Here is an 18,665-nt window from a genome sequence, read left to right on the forward strand (position 1 = left end):
GGAACGTTCCTCTCGCATATCAACACATTCTGCATTTTTAAACAGGCGAAGTAGGAAGTCACATCGTACTAGTCACTGTTAGAAGCATGCATCTCATTAAAGTAATGAAATGATTGGTAAAAATAGGGTTATTATAGTTAAATAAATCTAAAACCGTTAAAAAAATCATTCATTAAAATCATTCATTCAAATAAACTGAAATTAAGGCAAGACACTGCAGGTGAATAGGGTAAAAAATTTAAATAATAGATATCACCATGAAACTTCCTCAGTTGATTACTTACACAAGTATATAAAAAAAATGTATTACAAGTTTTTGAAATTTGTATGTTTAATTATGCCAATTAGGCATTATCTCATTAAATATGTGCACTTTTGCATATATTTCCGGTAGATGGATCTAAACGTATGATAAAGCCAGATGAAAAAAAATGTTTTCATTTTGTTAACACACAAGATAAAAAAAATAATAATTTCAGAGGGATTTCAGGATATATGCTTTCTTTACCTAGGAAATCAAAATATACTGTCCATAGCTTTAAAAAATTGAGTTTCGCCATGTTTTTTTTAATTAAAATGTCACATAAATCAGGCCAGGATTGATTTATTAACAAATCCCTCTAAAAATATCTTCAGAATACTGCTAAGTGTATAACTGGAAAGTTTGGTGTACATAGGTGCTACATAGGCTGAGATGTTTCTACTGGAGAATGACAAAAAACTCATTTTGAGAAAATGGCATTTTAAAGATTTAAATAGCTCTAAATGAGATTTCGTCATTAGCTTTAAATCCCCCTTTGGACATTCACGATTGGTTACTGATAGAAAGGAAATGCCCATATTTGGGTTACATAGCGTTGTGCAGGAGTCTCAGAGCTTTACAACGATACCGGTCATGACAGACTTCAGTAAACAGATGGGACTCGGCATGTCGCGTTGGAATGCTAACTTCTTGGTAAATTCGGGAGAAACTTACTGCCGCAAGTAAACAAAATGTAATAAAATAAACATCTTAATGTATATTTTCAACGTTTTCTTTATAGCAGCTTGAAAGAACATATATTGAAAGGAGTAAAGCCCAAAATCTCAAAACTGACCACTGCATGAAAAATCAATGTTTTTGCCTGCCGTGTCTCGCCTTAAAATATATATTTTTTAAACATCACACTTATTTTAAGGTAGTTGCCAAGGCATTTAGTTTAGCTGAAATGCTAAAATAATTTAAATAAAATAATAAAAACTACATAGACGCATTTAAAGGGGACCTATAAAGCAAATTCACTTTGACATTGTTTTTGAACATAATTATGTGTCCGCAGTGTGTTTACAACCACCCTGTTATGGTAAAAATACATCCACTCTGTTTGCTATTTTCCACGTAAATCAAAAACGGTTTCTCGAATGAGCCGTTCAGGAATGCATCCATTGGGATGTCACAGTGGAGCAGGCCCTATTAGCTTAGCTCCTCCCCTGAGTAAGCTGTACACAGTCCGCTATCTTTATCTTGTTTTTCACATTGTTGTTTGATTTACATTAACAGCACAGATACTGCGCAGGTACTGTATATTAGGCTGCCACTTTAAAACGCGTACATATCTAATATGTACATGCGACTTTCTTTCCCAGCTGTTTACGTTCACAGACATAACCGACTGTGTTTATGTGAACTTTGTGTGTATTTGACAGTTTAAGCTTGGTTTAGTGCTCACGCGGCGTGTGGGTGCTCAGAAAACCACATATCAGAAGTTTAAACTGATATGGCTTTAAATTGCATGCAACTTATAAACTTTCGTGATGATAAAGAACTGCAATGTCATGTGAGCGTAACCATGATAGAGATTGTTGGCAGAGTATCCAAGGCACAAGCTGTAAAGGCTCCACCCTCTTCTGGAAAAGGGGGCGGGGAGCAGCAGCTCATTTGCATTTAAAGAAACGCACACAAAAACTGTTAAAAAACTAACAAATAAATAATTGTTTTGTCGCTGTCCTTTCAATAGAGTAACTGTGGTCAGAGAATCAAGATCCGGCGCGTGCTGATGAACTCTCCAGAAATCGTGACCATTGGATTTGTGTGGGACTCAGAACATTCAGACCTCACTGAAGACGTCCTCCGATCTCTCGGACCACACCTCAACCTCTCAGGGGTAAGAATGCTGTCTAGCAAACTTTCTCAAACACTCTGCTCCACCTGGTTCATTTCAGAAAGGTGCTTGACCCCGTCCTAAAGAATCAAATTACAAAAGCACTACAGTACACCAGGGGATCATGAAACAATGCTTTGTAAAACATCTTGGTGACACAGAATAAAAGATTTGATCGAAAAATAAATGTTTAATGTACTTCCAGATTGGTCACATTTGATTATACTTTACAAGGTACTTTCAAATGTCAATTTGGTATAAATTTGAATGTGTTGAGGAGGATATAAAGTCTTCAGTTTTACTTACTAATAAGTATGGTGGCTGGTGTACCGTGGTATGTACTACATTACTGATTAATACCATATTCAAATAACATTGATTTACATTGATGGTTTTTAAAGGGATAGTTAACTCAAAAATTAAAATTCTGTCATTTATTTAACCCTTGTGTCATGCTAAACCTGTAAGACTTTTTCTATTGTGAAAAAAACAAAAAAAAACATTCTTTCCATGCAATAGAAGTCAATGGTAACCAAAATGGTTTGTCATACAGGTTTTTTTTTTTTTTTTTTTTTTTTTTGAACAATCTCTTTATATGTGCATAAAAAAATCCAATCAAACCCATGGAATTACCATGATGCATGTCTGAAAACACATTACATTGCAATGGTACTTTTTTTCTTAGCAGATAAAAAATATGATAGTTGGTAAGAAGAGTATTTTCCATATTTCACACTTAAACCTAAATTTACAAGAATCTGCTAATCAACTTGTAGGTTACTCATTTATATGTCATTGAAGACTGAGTCGATGTGGGGAAATCCAGTAAGAAACATCTTATTCCTGGCTGTTATATAAAATATAGAATTCATAGGAAGCCTCCATCCAGATTAAATGGCTATAAAAAGCTTCTGACCTCAGCACGGTTACTCTTTTTCAGTTATTTATTTTTATAGTACATCTGGTGCTGGTGTCATCGAGGCCGATTTATGGTTAGTGCCTTGGAACATATGTATGAAACAAAGTAGGAGTTTATCCTCTTCATAAGACTGAGGTTGTGTAACTGCATCAGTGACTGCATAGCCCACGCTTGATGACCAGAAAGCCACTACAGTGGAAGGTCATCTGGCGTCCGAGTGTGTAGACGGCCTTCATTACCAGCCTCACATGTGGGAGTATAAAGCCATATTTGAGCATTGTTTTCCACCAGATGGCCGTTCTGTTTGTGCAGCTGTATGCATCTTATATGTTAAAATGCATCTGTAGGTGACCTTTCATATCTCCTTACAGAGCTGTCCAAACAAGCATAGTGAATTTGGTTTGGTATTGAAGATCTAGATTGGAAGAATCAGTTCTTTTACACCAAATTGTCACAAATGCTAAATAGCTTTCATTCTACTTTTCGCCCACTTCCACGTTACCATCCTCCAGTTGGATTAGTCTCAGCCAAAACCCCCTGGACAAGTACAAAGGCTTTAATTCATTCCCTAGTTCTCCATGTGATGTTGGAGACTTCAGAGGAAAATGGCTCCCCGCCTGCTTGCAATCCATTGTTTCACGAGCCTCCAAAGAAAGCCAGCTATTCAGGAATCGGGTGGAGGAACAAGTGTTGGTTGTGCAATAGCTGCTTTATTTACACTTGTTTCAGCAAATACATACTTTTGCGTTTTGTCACCTACTTCTGCCTTCTAATTCTGAGGACTCTTTGGTTTTTCTCAGAAGACTGCAGTCTAGCACATGAAACTGCTGTACACGTGCACCCAGAAATTATGAATGTGTCATTGTTTACTCATGTCGTTCTAGACGTGTGATTTATTTTTATTTTTTTTGTGGAACACAAAAGATGTTTAGTTGGCTGTTTATGCTGCTCATGTGTACACAATTAAAAGTACATGTTGACTATGGACTGTCGAGCTCCAAAACACACTGGAAGTATGAAGAATTGTGGTACTTGTAAAGCACTTTTTTCATTTTTTTCATTTTTGGAGGTCGACAGCCCTTGGTCACCATCCGTTTTCTCTAAATGGAGAAAAAGAAACCGTATAAACGTCCTGTCTAACATCTCCTTTTGTGTTTGACTGGAGAAAGAAAATCATACCGGTTTGGAAGATATGAGGGTGAACAAATGATGACATGGTTAATAAATTATATTAATTAAGTTAATGCAACATTAATAACTAAGGGAACTTATTGTGAAGTGTTAATGATTTTTGGGTTATGATTGTCTAAATAAATGCATTTGTGTTTGCAGCTCTTTTATCGCGTCACAGACGAACGTGCAAAGAAGAGTGAGCTGCTATTGGTGGGAATGATCTGTTACTCCAGCAGACATTATTGTGCCTTTGCCTACCACACCAAATCATCCAAATGGGTTTTCTTTGATGATGCCAATGTTAAAGAGGTAAGAATATACTTACCTGTTATGGATTGAGTCCTTTTCTCTATACATTTACAAATGTACTATTCATAATTCTTGCAACTACCCAGCAGTCCTGGCACTGATGATGTGCGTTATTAAACAAACATTCCCTCCGTCCACACATTTAAATATCTAAACATTTATACCATTTTCACTGATCACATGGTCGCTATATCCGTTTTACTTCCTGTAACTTGACACTGCTACTGTTTCCTCCTTTTTCACTCTCGCTCAGAGAGTTTATAGTTCACTGAAAAATAATTTGATGGATTTAATTTGAAACTGGTTTCACTCAAAAATTGCAAATAAATTTCACCATTAATAACAAAGAAACCACAAGTAACACATTGACCTAAATGTGATTTTTTTTTTAATAGATAGACTGAAATAGTATTTCCTTGTTAAACTGTTTTATTTTGACTGTGTATGTTTCTTCACCAAATCATTAAATTACAGCCTTTTTCTTTATGCAAAATATATTTGTCTCTTGATTTTGAGGCCCAACGTGTTATTGTCATTTTATTTGTACGTTAAAAAGATTATTTTAAAGCGTAGTTACATTTTTAACTTTGATTTATGTAATCACAAAGCAAACACTCATTATTACCTGCCTAAACAGTCACTATTAAGTTAACAGCGTAAACGGTCACTAATTACCACCAAATAAAAGATTTGGATGGGCAGACAGCAAGAGTGAAAAAAAGTCTAGATCCAGTGTAGTGGTGCATGGCCCGTATCTCTTCATCAATCTGTCAGTAGTGTGCGACTTCTGCTTGCGTGTGCACTTCAGCTCTCACTGGGCTAGTGGTGCCCGTCGCTGCCGCCAAGATGGATCACCCTCACACACTCACGCACACACACAGTATGTGCATTACAGTAGATGTTTGTCTGCTAACTTACAGTATAGAGAGAACTTATCATATTTTTGCAGAACTTCTCACTTTTTTTTTTCACATGTCTTAACTTAATTACAGCTGTTTTGTTGATTAGTTTTTTCAAACATATCTTCATTAATCTCCTTTACAATCTTCCCTGCTCTTTTTTTGCTTTGCATTTTGACCAACACAGGCTCAATGGAAAAACATGCCTCTACTTACATGTTTGCAAAACTCAAACTTACTAATACATACAAATCACTGCAGTTTCCAGATGAAATGAACACTAGAGGCAATAAAACATCAACAACTTTTTATTCCTTTTCACACAAATTACGATTACTGGGGCAGATTATCAATTAATAAAGACTTTGCACGTGGTTTCTCGCACAATAAAATGTTTTGACCTCAAAACCTTTGCTATGTATGACTTCAAAAACAATGTTATGACATTTTACCATAGAGCATGATTTGTAAACTAATACATTTTGATGTTTACATCACACAACCAGCTCCATATGTTTGGCTTTTCTTACATGGCAAACTTGCTACATAGCTCACCTTGTACAACATTGCACTTGCAATGTGGAATGCTCAAGTAGTAGTCCCGTGAAACAGTCACGATAAAAGGTCCCACTCCTGGCCGAAACTTTCACGTTTACTTCTGTTCCCGGTGACAAAAGCCTATAGGAAGGAAGGTCTCGGTCCGGTGCTATAGGCTTCTTTTGTTCTTTTTTTTTTTTCTTTTTTCTTTCCACACGCAACGCTTTAGATCACCAGTGACAGTTGTTATTATTAGGTAATTATATTTCGCGTGAGCCCACAAGTCATTACTTTTTCCCCGCTTCCCACACACACATCACTATCTTCCCTTGCACACCCTCACTCAGCAATTCCGAACTTTTCCCGGGCCACACTGGGATTGCAGACCTCTAGTACAAGCAGGCTAAAATGTGTTTTTTTTGTGTCAAGTTTACTTTTGTTAACGCTATTGGGTATGTTTAAAGGGTTAGTTCACCCAAAAATGAAAATTCTGTCATTACTTACTCACCCTCGTGTCGTTACTTACTCGACCTCGTTCCAAACCCGTAAGACCTTTGTTCATCTTTGGAACCACAAATTAAGTTTTTGATGAAATCTGAGAGCTCTCTGATCCCTCCATAGACTGCAACGTCATTGCAACTTTCAAGGCCCAGAAAGGTAGTAAAGACATCGTTAACATAATCCATGTGACTACCATGCGAGAATAGCACCCAAAATAACGACTTTATTCAACAATTTTGCGATACATACAACAACCAACGTAATAAAACGTTGCCAGGTTCACGTTTATCTGTTTTGGATAAATCTGAACATGGGCCACTCACTGGACATTTCAATGTCGTGAAATGTGCAAGACACAACATAATATAATTTTGCAGAAATTTTCCAATGAGCCTGGGTTGCTTTTGACTGTTCAGATCATTTTTTCTTCAGTGGTGTCCACATCCTGCTTTCTAACTTTTCCTGCTTTTCACTCTCTCGCTTGCTCGCTCGCTCTTTCTTTCTCTTCTGTCTGTTAATTAAGAAGGAAGGTTACATCTGTTTGCCTAGAGAGACTTTGTAGTACAGCCTGCGTACTCTTACCTAAGCCTCCCTGAGGCATGCGTGCCTTCACGTCTAATAATAATCACTTTTTCATTGCTGTCTGTTTCACAGATGTACTTTACTAACGATACTAAAGAACTGTATAACTTGAATTTATTTTATTTTTTTAAGGTGGGATCCAGGTGGAAAGACGTGGTCACCAAATGCATCAAAGGTCACTTCCAGCCTTTGCTTTTGTTCTACACTAACCCTGATGGCAGTTCTGTGATAACAGACGAGGCACAGCGGAGCAACAGCAGTTCCGGACAAAATAAGAGCTCAATCAATGGAGACGCACCAGGTAGAAAACCTTTCAATGCAGTTCTATTGTATTCAGGTAAATTCAACACAAAAATGTTAAAAAAAATATGTAATTCTCAGAGACACTGCAGTTGATTCTGCTTTGACATATTTTGAAACTCTTTTTGTTGCCAGTAAAAAAAAAAAAAAATAGAGATCACAGCTGTTAGTAAACATGTTATTTTATTTAGTGGTCGACCGATTGTCTATCTGTCTGTCTATCTATCTGTCTATCTATCTGTCTGTCTATCTATCTGTCTATCTATCTGTCTGTCTGTCTATCTGTCTATCTATCTGTCTATCTATCTGTCTATCTATCTGTCTGTCTGTCTGTCTGTCTGTCTGTCTGTCTGTCTGTCTGTCTATCTGTCTGTCTATCTGTCTGTCTATCTGTCTGTCTATCTGTCTGTCTATCTGTCTGTCTATCTGTCTGTCTATCTGTCTGTCTGTCTGTCTATCTATCTATATCAGTATTTAATAAATTATAAATACATTTTAAAATAAACATGCTTATACTTTAGCATGGCAACTTCTTGAATCTACAATCCTATTACAGTATTTTTCACAAATAAAGTAATTGTTTAAAATATATGAGTAGTGAACAGTAAAAGGAAGTAAACACTGTAACACTCGGTAATCTGGTAATTTCGTGCGCACTGGTAATCATATTTTTTTCAGATAAAGACAAGGTAACACTAATTTTACATACAGCACACAATGAAACCAATGACACAGTGGGAAATTAGAGATTCCGCATTCACTTCACACGCGACGCACAGACTGACCATCACGTACAGTGACACTTTCATGCAGGCTACAAATGCACACTTACCAAGATCTCACAGCTGGATTTGATTTAAAGGTTTGTGAAATTTAATAGACAGTAATGTAATTTAATTTAATTTAATTTAAATTTAATTTAATTTAATTTATTAGATATTCAGAGATTTGTTTAAAGGATATAGATGCGTATTTGCTGAATGTTGACGGTTAATGAGAAAGTATTATAGTATAATTGTTTGTCTTTTTTCTTTTACTAATAATATAAAAGCAAACGCTTTACTTTTTTGCATACCGTTTACTTTCTTTGTTTAACAGTTCTGTCTAATGATGTATTAGATATGACTGTTAAACAGAGACCGTAAACTAATGAAGACTGAGAATGTGAGAGCTATCAGGCGCTGCCGTTCTCAGTGCCACTCAGAAAAATGCACTTCGGCCAATCAGAAAAACTTATCGGCCGGTATTTTAAAAATGCCAAATATCAGCCGATATATCGGTCGACCACTAATTTTATTAAATTAAAATATAACAAACAGTAATAAGGTTAATAATTAAATAATTCCTTTTAACACATTTAACAATGCATTTGATGTTTCATTCTGCATTTTTTTTGATTAATCTGTAAATTATTGAATCGATTGACAGCTCCAAATTTCTGATGGTGACTGTCTCAAAAAATGCTGCTCAAAATATAGGGTCCCACAAAATATGGTACAGTAAATAAAGTTGTTCCGCTACCAGGACACTGACAATTAACAGACTAATTACAAGTCGCATATCTGTAAATCTGTAAAAACCTCACACGATAATATCACAATTTCTATTCTAATTTATTGTGCAGCCCTAGTTACATCATAGTGACAAATGTTTTTTCCTCTCTGAAAGGCAAGAACAAATATCCCTACTCAAGATTGTGTCCTTAAATCAAGACCCAAAATACCCAAGAATTTGTGTTACCTTGATTTATCTGGGTTTTTTTTTTTTTCTTCAAAAATCTGTTGTTGTTAGGAGAGAGGATAATGTCAGTGTGAATCTGTCTAATGCTAGTATCGATTAGCACCAATTGACCGTTGTTTGCTATTTTTAGATTCTGTGTATTAGCCAATGCATATGCAATTCAGTGTTTGCATTTCACTGCAAGTTGTAAGTTGTAATCTGTATGTAACGGTGTACGTGACAAATAAAATCTTGAATCCTAAATCAATGCTTAACTAGTTCCACTAGTATTGGTAGTAAATCTAAATGTAAACCTTGCACCACTTACAATGATGATTCACTACAAAACAAATTCATTTAGAAATAGCAATATTGTTTCTTCAAATTGTTAAACGTATGATGGATATTTAGTCTAATCCGTGTGTTGATTAGGTGTTAGAGCCTGTATGTTTATTTTACTGAAAATTTTCATAAATTATAGTGCAAATATTAAATCATAATGAATACAAGTTAGAGCCTTTGAAAGCTGTGGGTGTTTTCTTTCTTCCTTCCTTCCCTTCCTCTCTGCCTCTTTCAATTTTTAGTTTTACTCAGATGCCAATCACTGCACATTTGTGTTGTAATATACATATAAACAAATAATATTAACAAATAAACATAGTAAAAAAGAACTATCAGTAGTTCTTAAAGCATTTTGTTTTTTTTTATTTAATTTTGTTGTCGCTTAGGTACTCCTATACTGAGTGGTAAGAAGTTGGAGTTGACTCGAGAAAACTTGACTGCTTTCTTCTCAAATCATGGTACTCTGAAGCAGAAGTCTCAGCCTCCTTCTGTGTTCAGTCGTGGCAGTAACCAGACCAGTGGCGGCAGAGGGCCAGGTAAAAAAAAAACAATACAAAACACTTCAAACTACTTGAAATATGAATGAACACCTCACATTTTATAGTTGCTGTCACTGCATCTCACAGTGACTTACTGCTTATAACTAGGACTATTATTCACTTTCATGCAGCAACTGCATTCATAATTGACCTTTCGCCGAGCCCCGCCCCCCTTAGTTACTGTTGCTACGTCCGACAAACAAATGGTCAAACACGACCAGCGCGACAGATTGCCATGACGGGAAGAGGTATACCCGTGCGTGTCAGTGACCATTTTTGGAGCAATACCTCCTCGATATCCTCCAGATCGAGGCAAAAGGGGTTACAGTATGCAGTGGAGGGATATATTCAAAATATAAAAATACGCAATGAAGGAGACACGACTACTATCTACGTCTCTATCGAGGGTAATGCTTACCGGTGTTCATACACATCATTTGTGATATGACAAAGAACAAGAAAACAAGTGTTTAAAAGCATTGAAAGACACACACTGTTGTGTTTTTGTGTGAAAGAAAAAACTATCTGAAAATAAAAGTGCTGTCAGCAATAATTTCTTATATGTGTTTTTTCGCATAACACACTATGACTAAAATTTTAAATGCTGCAAAACACATGGGAGTTATATTCTCGATGCTGTAGTTTATCTGATCAGTCACAGTATATCATTAATCAAGCTTAATTTGACTTTTCAACTACAATTAGGCAGGGTGAACTGAAAGCTTTTACAATCTTTTAGCTATAACTTATATCATTGACAAAAGTATGTGGTGCATTTTCTTCCAAAAATGATTTTTTCTCAAATTCATGCTTCAAGTTGACAACGCACAATTAACGAAATCACACAATAACTGTTTAACCAGACAAGCTTAATTTGCATCTAAATAACTTTCATTGCTTGTCTTTCATAATGCACTTACCATAATATTTATTAGGGGGACAACAGATCACAAAACTCGCGGTTGAGACCATAATATTTATTAGTGGGGCAACGGATCATAAAACTCGCGGTTCAGACAATATTATGTTTTTTGAGTAACAGATAGGATAGTTTTTCAGATCAGAAAAACAAAACAAAACAAACTTTAAGTAGCCATCGACACCACAGCCAGCAGACGTATTTATGCTTCGTAATGTTCGACAAATTTAACTGGGAGTGGGGCCGTCCACACTGTTTTATCCATTGTAGGCATCGCTCACGTTGTGTTTTCAGCTTTGGGAATGGAAAGAACACAACTCCTCCAGACAATCTCTCGGGGTATCTAGTATCCGATTTACAAACGCTGTGGGCGCACGCTTCACCATCTTGCTAATTGTTTGTCGGACCTGCTCACATAGTAACGGTTGCTATGATGTGTGATTGGACAATGGCCGTTTTGGGGGAGGGGCCGGCGAAAGGTCAATTGCCCACCCCCCTTTTTGAGCATTGATCTGAACTTAAATGGTTGCAATTGATGAATGCTTTGGAATACAGTCTTTATAAGTGTACTGTAAAACAATGAACTAAACTTTTTTTTTTTTATATAGAACATGTATTTTACAAAAAAAAAAAAAAAAAAAATATATATATATATATAATTTTTTTTTTTTTGTAAAATACATGTTCTATAAAAAAAAAAAAAAGTTTAGTTCATTGTTTTACAGTACACTTATAAAGACTGTATGTATATATATATACACACACACACACACACACGTTTATATACACGTGTGTGTGTGATATATATATATATATATATATATATATATATATATATATATATATATATATATACATACATACATACATACATACATACATACATACATACATACATACATACATACATACATACATACATACATACATACATACATACATACATACATACATACATACATACATACATACATGTGTATATATATCATATATGTATGTATATGTCTAAATTTGCTAGAAAATCAAAGCCATATGTCTAACCAAGTTGTGTTCCAAATTTGAAGTTGATATCACAAAATTTTTGCCTGTTAAAAGGTTTTTAAAGTACCGTTTCCATGGTAAGGCAATGTCTAATTTCAAGTTTTGAGTGTTTAAGTTTTCGGATGGTACCTAATTTATGATGATTACTAAAATATGTGATAGGGAAATAAGGGAAAAAAAAAACGTGCTAAGTGTCCAGCTACTCTGATGATTGACAGGATAATTAAAAACCTCACAAGATAACTATTAACTGATAACGATTTCTATTTCAATTTGATTAATTGTGCAGCCCTAGTTACAACAGAGGGACAAATATGTTTTCCTCTTTAAAAGGCAAGAACAAATGTCCCTACTCAAGATTGTGTCCTTAAAACAAAAGACCCAAAATACCCAAGAATTACCTTGATTTACCTGTTTCAGCCATCTCAAATCTCATGCCTTTTTTCATGAACGGTGCAGTGATCAAAATGTTCTCTGTTGGAGGCAACGCTGTTCCCCCGCAAAGTGTTTTAATACCCAGAGGATCAGAGAGAGAAGTACAGGATGTTTGAACAAAGACAGACAAGACCGTCCTGCAGGGAGACGTATCGCCTCGTGCTCCAGTAGCCCACATTCCACTCTTATTACAAACCATAATGGCTCGATGCGTCTCTCTTTTTATTGCTGAAGTTTCCTCTCCACTAAAAGCTCTTAGATCAACTCTGTAATGGCTTTCTGTCCTTAGGCAGTGAACATATTCCCTCTGGCTTGGGGAAGTAGCTTATAAAGTCGTGCAAAATGAGTATTTTATTATAGTCCTCAGCGATTCAGGTGCACAGATGCAATTCGAACTAAGTTTTAATAAAATGTGACATTAACTTACACTGCCAGTTTGTGCCAAGTCATTGCAATAAGTTTATTTCATGGACATGTTTACATTTGTTTTGACTATTTTTAGGCAGTCTGATATACAGTGGCACCAGAAAGTATTTATTCCTAAATTACACATGTATGAATGCCACTGCATTTGATTATAAAACAATATCAAATAGTTTTTCTCAGAACTAATTTCACTTTTTTTGAGCCATGTTTTCTTTTCTTTGTTTGTTTTTTTGGGTTTTGTTTTTTGGGGTTTGGTTTAGTTTGATTAGTTTGTTTTGACTTTGTTTTACTGTTTTGTTTAACAGACGCTTTTATCCTAAGTGGCTTGTAAGAGGAACAAACGCAACAATATTCGTAATGTACAATGTTTGCCTGTGTTTTTTGTTTTGTTTTACATTTATTTATTAGCAGATGCTTTCAGATGCTTTTTTTTTATCCTAAGAAACATGGAAAAAGAGGAACAAAAGCAACAATATTCATAATATAGTGTTTTTTATTTGCTTTGTTTGACTTTTTTTTTAGCTTTGTTTTTTGTTTTACATTTATGCATTTAGCAGACGCTTTTATCCTAAGCGACTTGCAAAAGAGGAACAAACGCAACAATCAATATTCGTAATATACAATGTTTGGCTTTGTTTTTTGTTTTGTTTTACATTTATGTATTTAGCATATGCTTTCAGGCGCTTTTTTTATCCTAAACAACATGAAAAAGAGAATCAAAAGCAACAATATTTGTAATATACAGCATTTTGTTTTGTTTTTAATGTGGCTTAGATGTCCAAGTACGCCTTGGGGCCACCGTTAGAGTAAACTTTACAAAGTTCAGAAGGAGATCTGTATCTTTTAAGCATGTTCTGGAATGTAAGATGCGATCGATGATGTTTTTTCAGCTGTATCTAGTAACCCCTCACTAAGAGACCGTTATGTGACTGCCGTGTGTTTGAGGGCAAGAAATGTCCTTTCTCTTTTTGTTATCTGTCTCTCTCTCACTCTTTTGCTCTCTTGTAACACTTCACTGCTTTTCTCCTCCAGCACAGCAAAAAAAAAAACTGAAAAACACACACATTGATTGCCGTTAAGGCTCTACTGTCCTTCCCAGAAGCCTCAGGGGTGTATTTAAAGAGTGCAGAGGCCACACTTTATCTCACCATCTCAATGATCCTTAACTTCAAGTATACTCTAATGCTTTATTTGAGGGTGCTGCATACGGATTTTACAGCTGACCCATAAAACACACTTGACAGTTTTTTTTTAATGGCTGCATTAACATTTCAGAATTCCTGTAGAAAAAGTGCTAGATTTAGACCTTGATATATGATCATTTATAGTAAAGCTAATGAATTCAAGCTATAGCAGAAACCTCATTTAGCAGGATTTTTCTGGAACAGTAAATTTTAATAGTAAACTATTGCTTAAATTTGTAGAATTACATCTCTAGTGAAAGTGCTGCATTTAACCATATCCGTGTTTGTCTTACAGTGAAGATGAACTTGGATCCAAGGAGTCGATTTAGAGAGATTTTAAGGGAGCTGCCGAAAGAAGGCCTTCCCATCAACCTTATCAAGAAGGACTCGGACCGGTCACAGACGAGACCGGAAACACTGCGGAACCGGGGTAAGCGTGTTACATTTTGACTGTTTTATTGTTGCAGCACCTCTCTTCCCAGTCTGTCAGTAACACTCTGTTTAGTTCTTGTCTCTATTCTGAAAAGTGTAATGTGCTCTGAGTGTGTTGTTTTGGACAACCGCTTCAAGCGTGTTTCAGAAATGTCCCTTACCATAACCGCGAGTTTCATCACACTACTAATGCAGCTCAACCGGACCTCACCCCTTTATTTTATGTCAATTATTTAAATAGGAATATTGTGACGTGTTTGTTCCCGGAAGAAAACTCAAGACTATAATGGAGGTCTTTCAGGTGTTTACTGATATAGAGAATAACTCCTTTTAGAGTGACTTTGTGCTTTGTAAGTTTTCAGACCTTGAAAACTGATGATCAAACAGCAACATTACACTCTAAAGAATGTTGAAAATGTAAAAAAAAGAATAATAGGTCCTCTTTAAATATCTTCTCTGTCCTCCTTAGAGAAGCACATATGTGTGGTTGTTACACTCTGGGCTTTTAGCAGAGCTTTGGAGTGGAATAAACTAGCTCACAGTGCTCTGCTGGTCCTTATGTAACCCGAGGTCAGCGAGAAGTGTTAAAAACACAGATTACTTCTGACGTGTGCTCCATCCTCACGCTGAGTATTGTAATCTCTGTAACGGTTCCTCAGTCTAGCTTGCGCCCAGCTCTTTTTTTTATTATTATTTTTTTAGCTCAAATTAATAATGGGTCAAACTGGGTGATGCAGTTATATTTTGAATATTGCCATGCACCTCTAAACGGAGAGTTCAGTAGATGGTAATGTAGTATTTTCGTTGTTTTATGGTGTGATACTTTTTTATTAGCATTTTTTTTATATTTCATATTCATTTTTATTTTAAATGAATCACCCCTGCCATAGTCAGTAAAATAAACCAGATGACTGACAGCAATTGTATGTCCGCCTAACCAGAGGTAGAAAGCTGAAAAACTACTCAAGTTAAAATCGTTACGAAGTACTAGCGATGTGAGCATTATGGAGTGCTAAACACTCATGTAATGTCTGTTTCGTTCATACTGGAAGCCAGAGGGCGCCCTCACGCAGAAAGTCCACAAGTGAGATTCATAGAGCCATAAATCTTATGACGTTCCAAGAAATTCCTAATATGGTCAAATGCATTAGATATCAAGAAAAAGACGTTTTGACTGATCAAACATAGACAATAAACGCATGATTGCGATGATATTTTTATAATGTTTTGTAACTGATTTTGAAAAGTAAGTCCACGTAAGATCATTTGAATGTTTTTGTTTTAAGAAGGGCAAAGGCAAAGAAGGGTAGGAGAGAGGTTTGATCAAAGAAATTTGGGATTAAATTAAAACAGTGTCAATAGAAATGTCACTACGTGAACTGCAATTTTACACTCTGTTGTTAATGTTGAGGTTGTTTCAGCTTCGTACGAAGTTTGCATAGTACATTTAGTTTACCTGCATTGTTAAAGAGGGCACGCTTTACCATTACAGGAATAGTTCACTTAAAAATGAAAATTCTGCCATCATGTACTCACCCTCAAATTGTTTCAAACCTTTATGAATTTCTTTCTTCTGTTGAACACAAAAGATGATATTTTGAAGAATGTCGGTAACCAGAAAGTTGATGGGTCCCATTGACTTCCATAGGTTTTTATTTATTTATTTATTTTCATACTATGCACCACTTGCATAACCACACTAATGCTGGATGAGGTCAGAGGTACTCACTCAAAGGGCCATAAAGGCTTTGCTGGAGCCTTTCTAATGAAACATGTTCATCAGATCAAGTCATCTGTTTTAGAAAAGATTGCTTGCTGAAAAGTAAGGACATCAGTTGTTTGTCTGAAGAGTGTGTGTGCCAAAAATAAAAATCATTTACTCACCCTCATTTCATTCCAAACTCGTATGGCTTGCTTTTTTATGTGGAATACAAAAGGAGGAATTTTGCGTTTATCACATGCAAAAGAGTGGGTTAGTTCACCCAAAAATGAAAATGATCCCATCATTTACTTACCATCAAGCCATCCTAGGTGTATATGCCTTTCTTCTTATATATTAAGTTATATATATAAAAAAAAAAAATCCTGGCTCTTCCAAGCTTTATAATGGGAGTGAATAGTACCTGAGATTTTGAAGGCCAAAAAAGCTCATCCATCCATCATAAAATTAATCCATACGGCTCCAGGGGTTAATAAAGACCTTCTGAAGTGAAGCGATGTGTTTTTGTAAGAAAAATATTCATATTTATAAATGTATAAACTATAATCACTGGCTTCCGGTAACAGTCGAGTTCCTGCGGAAGAGTGACCTCTGATCAAGTTGCAATCAGTTCATTTCAAATGCATTAACTTTTAAATATAATATCAAATAACACACTACAGTTAAAATTATGATCAAGTACTTTGTGTTTTAGTATGTTAGTCAGCACATCAAAATTAGTGTACTTTTAAAATACGACAAAAGAGTATTAAAACAATGATTTTAAATGTATTTTAAAGTAAAACTTTTAATTTGACATGACTTAAGTCATGAAAGTTTACTCTCATTAAATACAATTAAGTGACCTCATTAATGTTATATTTTCTGTAAGTAGTTTATATAATATACAGTAACACTATTTTAGTGTCCTTGTTACATGTGCTTACTTGTAGTAAAAACAGTACATTATGCATAATTACATCATGCAATGAATCCTAAACCAATCCATTATCCTAACTCTAATTATACAAGTACATGTTGTTTATTATTACTCTGTACATAAATGTATAGTTACACTGTAACAAGGACGCCTTAAAATAAAGTGTAGCCAAATTTAGTTTTAAGATTTTAAGTACACTACATTTGCACATTCGATACAATTAAGCACACTTACAGCATGGCACATTGGACAGTGCACATAACTGGGCCATATAGACATGAGCTTATGGGGATCACAAAGTCATTTCCTCATGTGCAGTGAAACTGGCTCACCATATTGTGCAAGTGTCATGTGACCAACATTACCATCTCCTTTTATTGCTCATAAGCAGTAAAAGTGTGGTTTGCAAGCCAAGCTGCTTGACTTTGCTTTACCCTTTTTAAGTATGTATATGGCTTACTAATGGCTTTTTAGCCTTCAGCGTGTAGATCTCTGACCAGACTGCCTTCATCTTTTAGAAAGATAGCCGTGTAGGCTGTTTGAGAATTCATTATGCCATATAATTAGCATTTTCAGTGTGTGTGACGACCGCGAGTCAAAGTTACATTAATATCTAATGAGACAATGCTGTTTTTTAAAGCTCATAGTGCATAACGATATAGGTACTTGGCACTAGGTCGAATGGCACTATAGCAGTATGGATTTGCACTGGCGTGAAATTTCTATGCCAGCCTATTTAACAGTGCCAATATCAGCACTGTTCTGCCCAAAGAGAGTCACTCTTCCACCTTCACTAGAAAAAAGGTCATCCAGGCTATTAGTGCAACCTCGCATATGTCGGAGATGGATGAGTCTGGCCTGTAGGCTGGAAGCAGCATCTGTGAATTGTTTCTGTAATGTAAATGAGCAATTTAATTACGCAGCTAAATTTGAGAGTGAACCAGGACTACATTCACACAGTTGCAATATGCACTTATTAGTCCGGTTTGGAAAGCCAAGTACAGTTTATGTACAGTTTGGTCATGAAAGATTGACAACTCTTAAGTGCTGAACAGTTGAACTTAAGTGCATATGTTTCAGTTTTAAAATAAATGTATTTCAAATAAAGGTTATAATATAAAACAAAATATTGTTTAAAAATTCAAATATGAATTAATTCACAAATATTACGGTTTTGTGAGTCATACCATGACATTTTAACAACCTAATATATTTTGATATTTTTTTATCTTGACACCCAGTCACTGATATCGTTTTGTTTGTTTGTTTGTTTGTTTGTTTTCTTAAATTTTTCTGCATGTTGGATACACTGCATGACTTAAGCTATAAAATAGATTTAAAAAAAAAAATGTTTTTTTCTTCTTCAATGTGATATTGTATCACCCTGACAGGGGTAAAACCATTTTAATAAAAAAAATAAAAATAATAATTTTACATTGTAATCAAGTAGTTGTATGTATGTATGAACTGCTGAATTAATGGATCCAAATAAATAAATTGTTAGATGTCATGACACATGAAGATGAACTGATAACTATTCACTGTGAATTATACAATAAATATTAGACCCCACTGAAGACCACCACACTGCGAGTATCTTCAGTGCCAGTTGGGTTAATTAGTAGGGT

At 35.4% G+C, this 18,665-nt stretch overlaps 1 protein-coding gene across 3 annotated transcripts in view; it reads left to right on the top strand.

The window, feature by feature from the left end:
- Positions 1-18,665, top strand: part of usp53a (ubiquitin specific peptidase 53a) — a 52,585-nt gene that overhangs the window by 19,164 nt on the left and 14,756 nt on the right. For all 3 annotated transcript variants that reach the window (XM_084403842.1, XM_084403843.1, XM_084403844.1), the window contains exons 9-13: positions 1,998-2,144; positions 4,393-4,542; positions 7,194-7,362; positions 9,809-9,958; positions 14,262-14,396. In XM_084403842.1, coding sequence (XP_084259968.1) covers positions 1,998-2,144; positions 4,393-4,542; positions 7,194-7,362; positions 9,809-9,958; positions 14,262-14,396 — 751 coding nt within the window. The remainder of the gene's footprint in view (positions 1-1,997; positions 2,145-4,392; positions 4,543-7,193; positions 7,363-9,808; positions 9,959-14,261; positions 14,397-18,665) is intronic.

Source organism: Rutilus rutilus, assembly GCF_951802725.1.
Source record: "Rutilus rutilus genome assembly, chromosome: 3".
NCBI lineage: Eukaryota > Metazoa > Chordata > Actinopteri > Cypriniformes > Leuciscidae > Rutilus > Rutilus rutilus.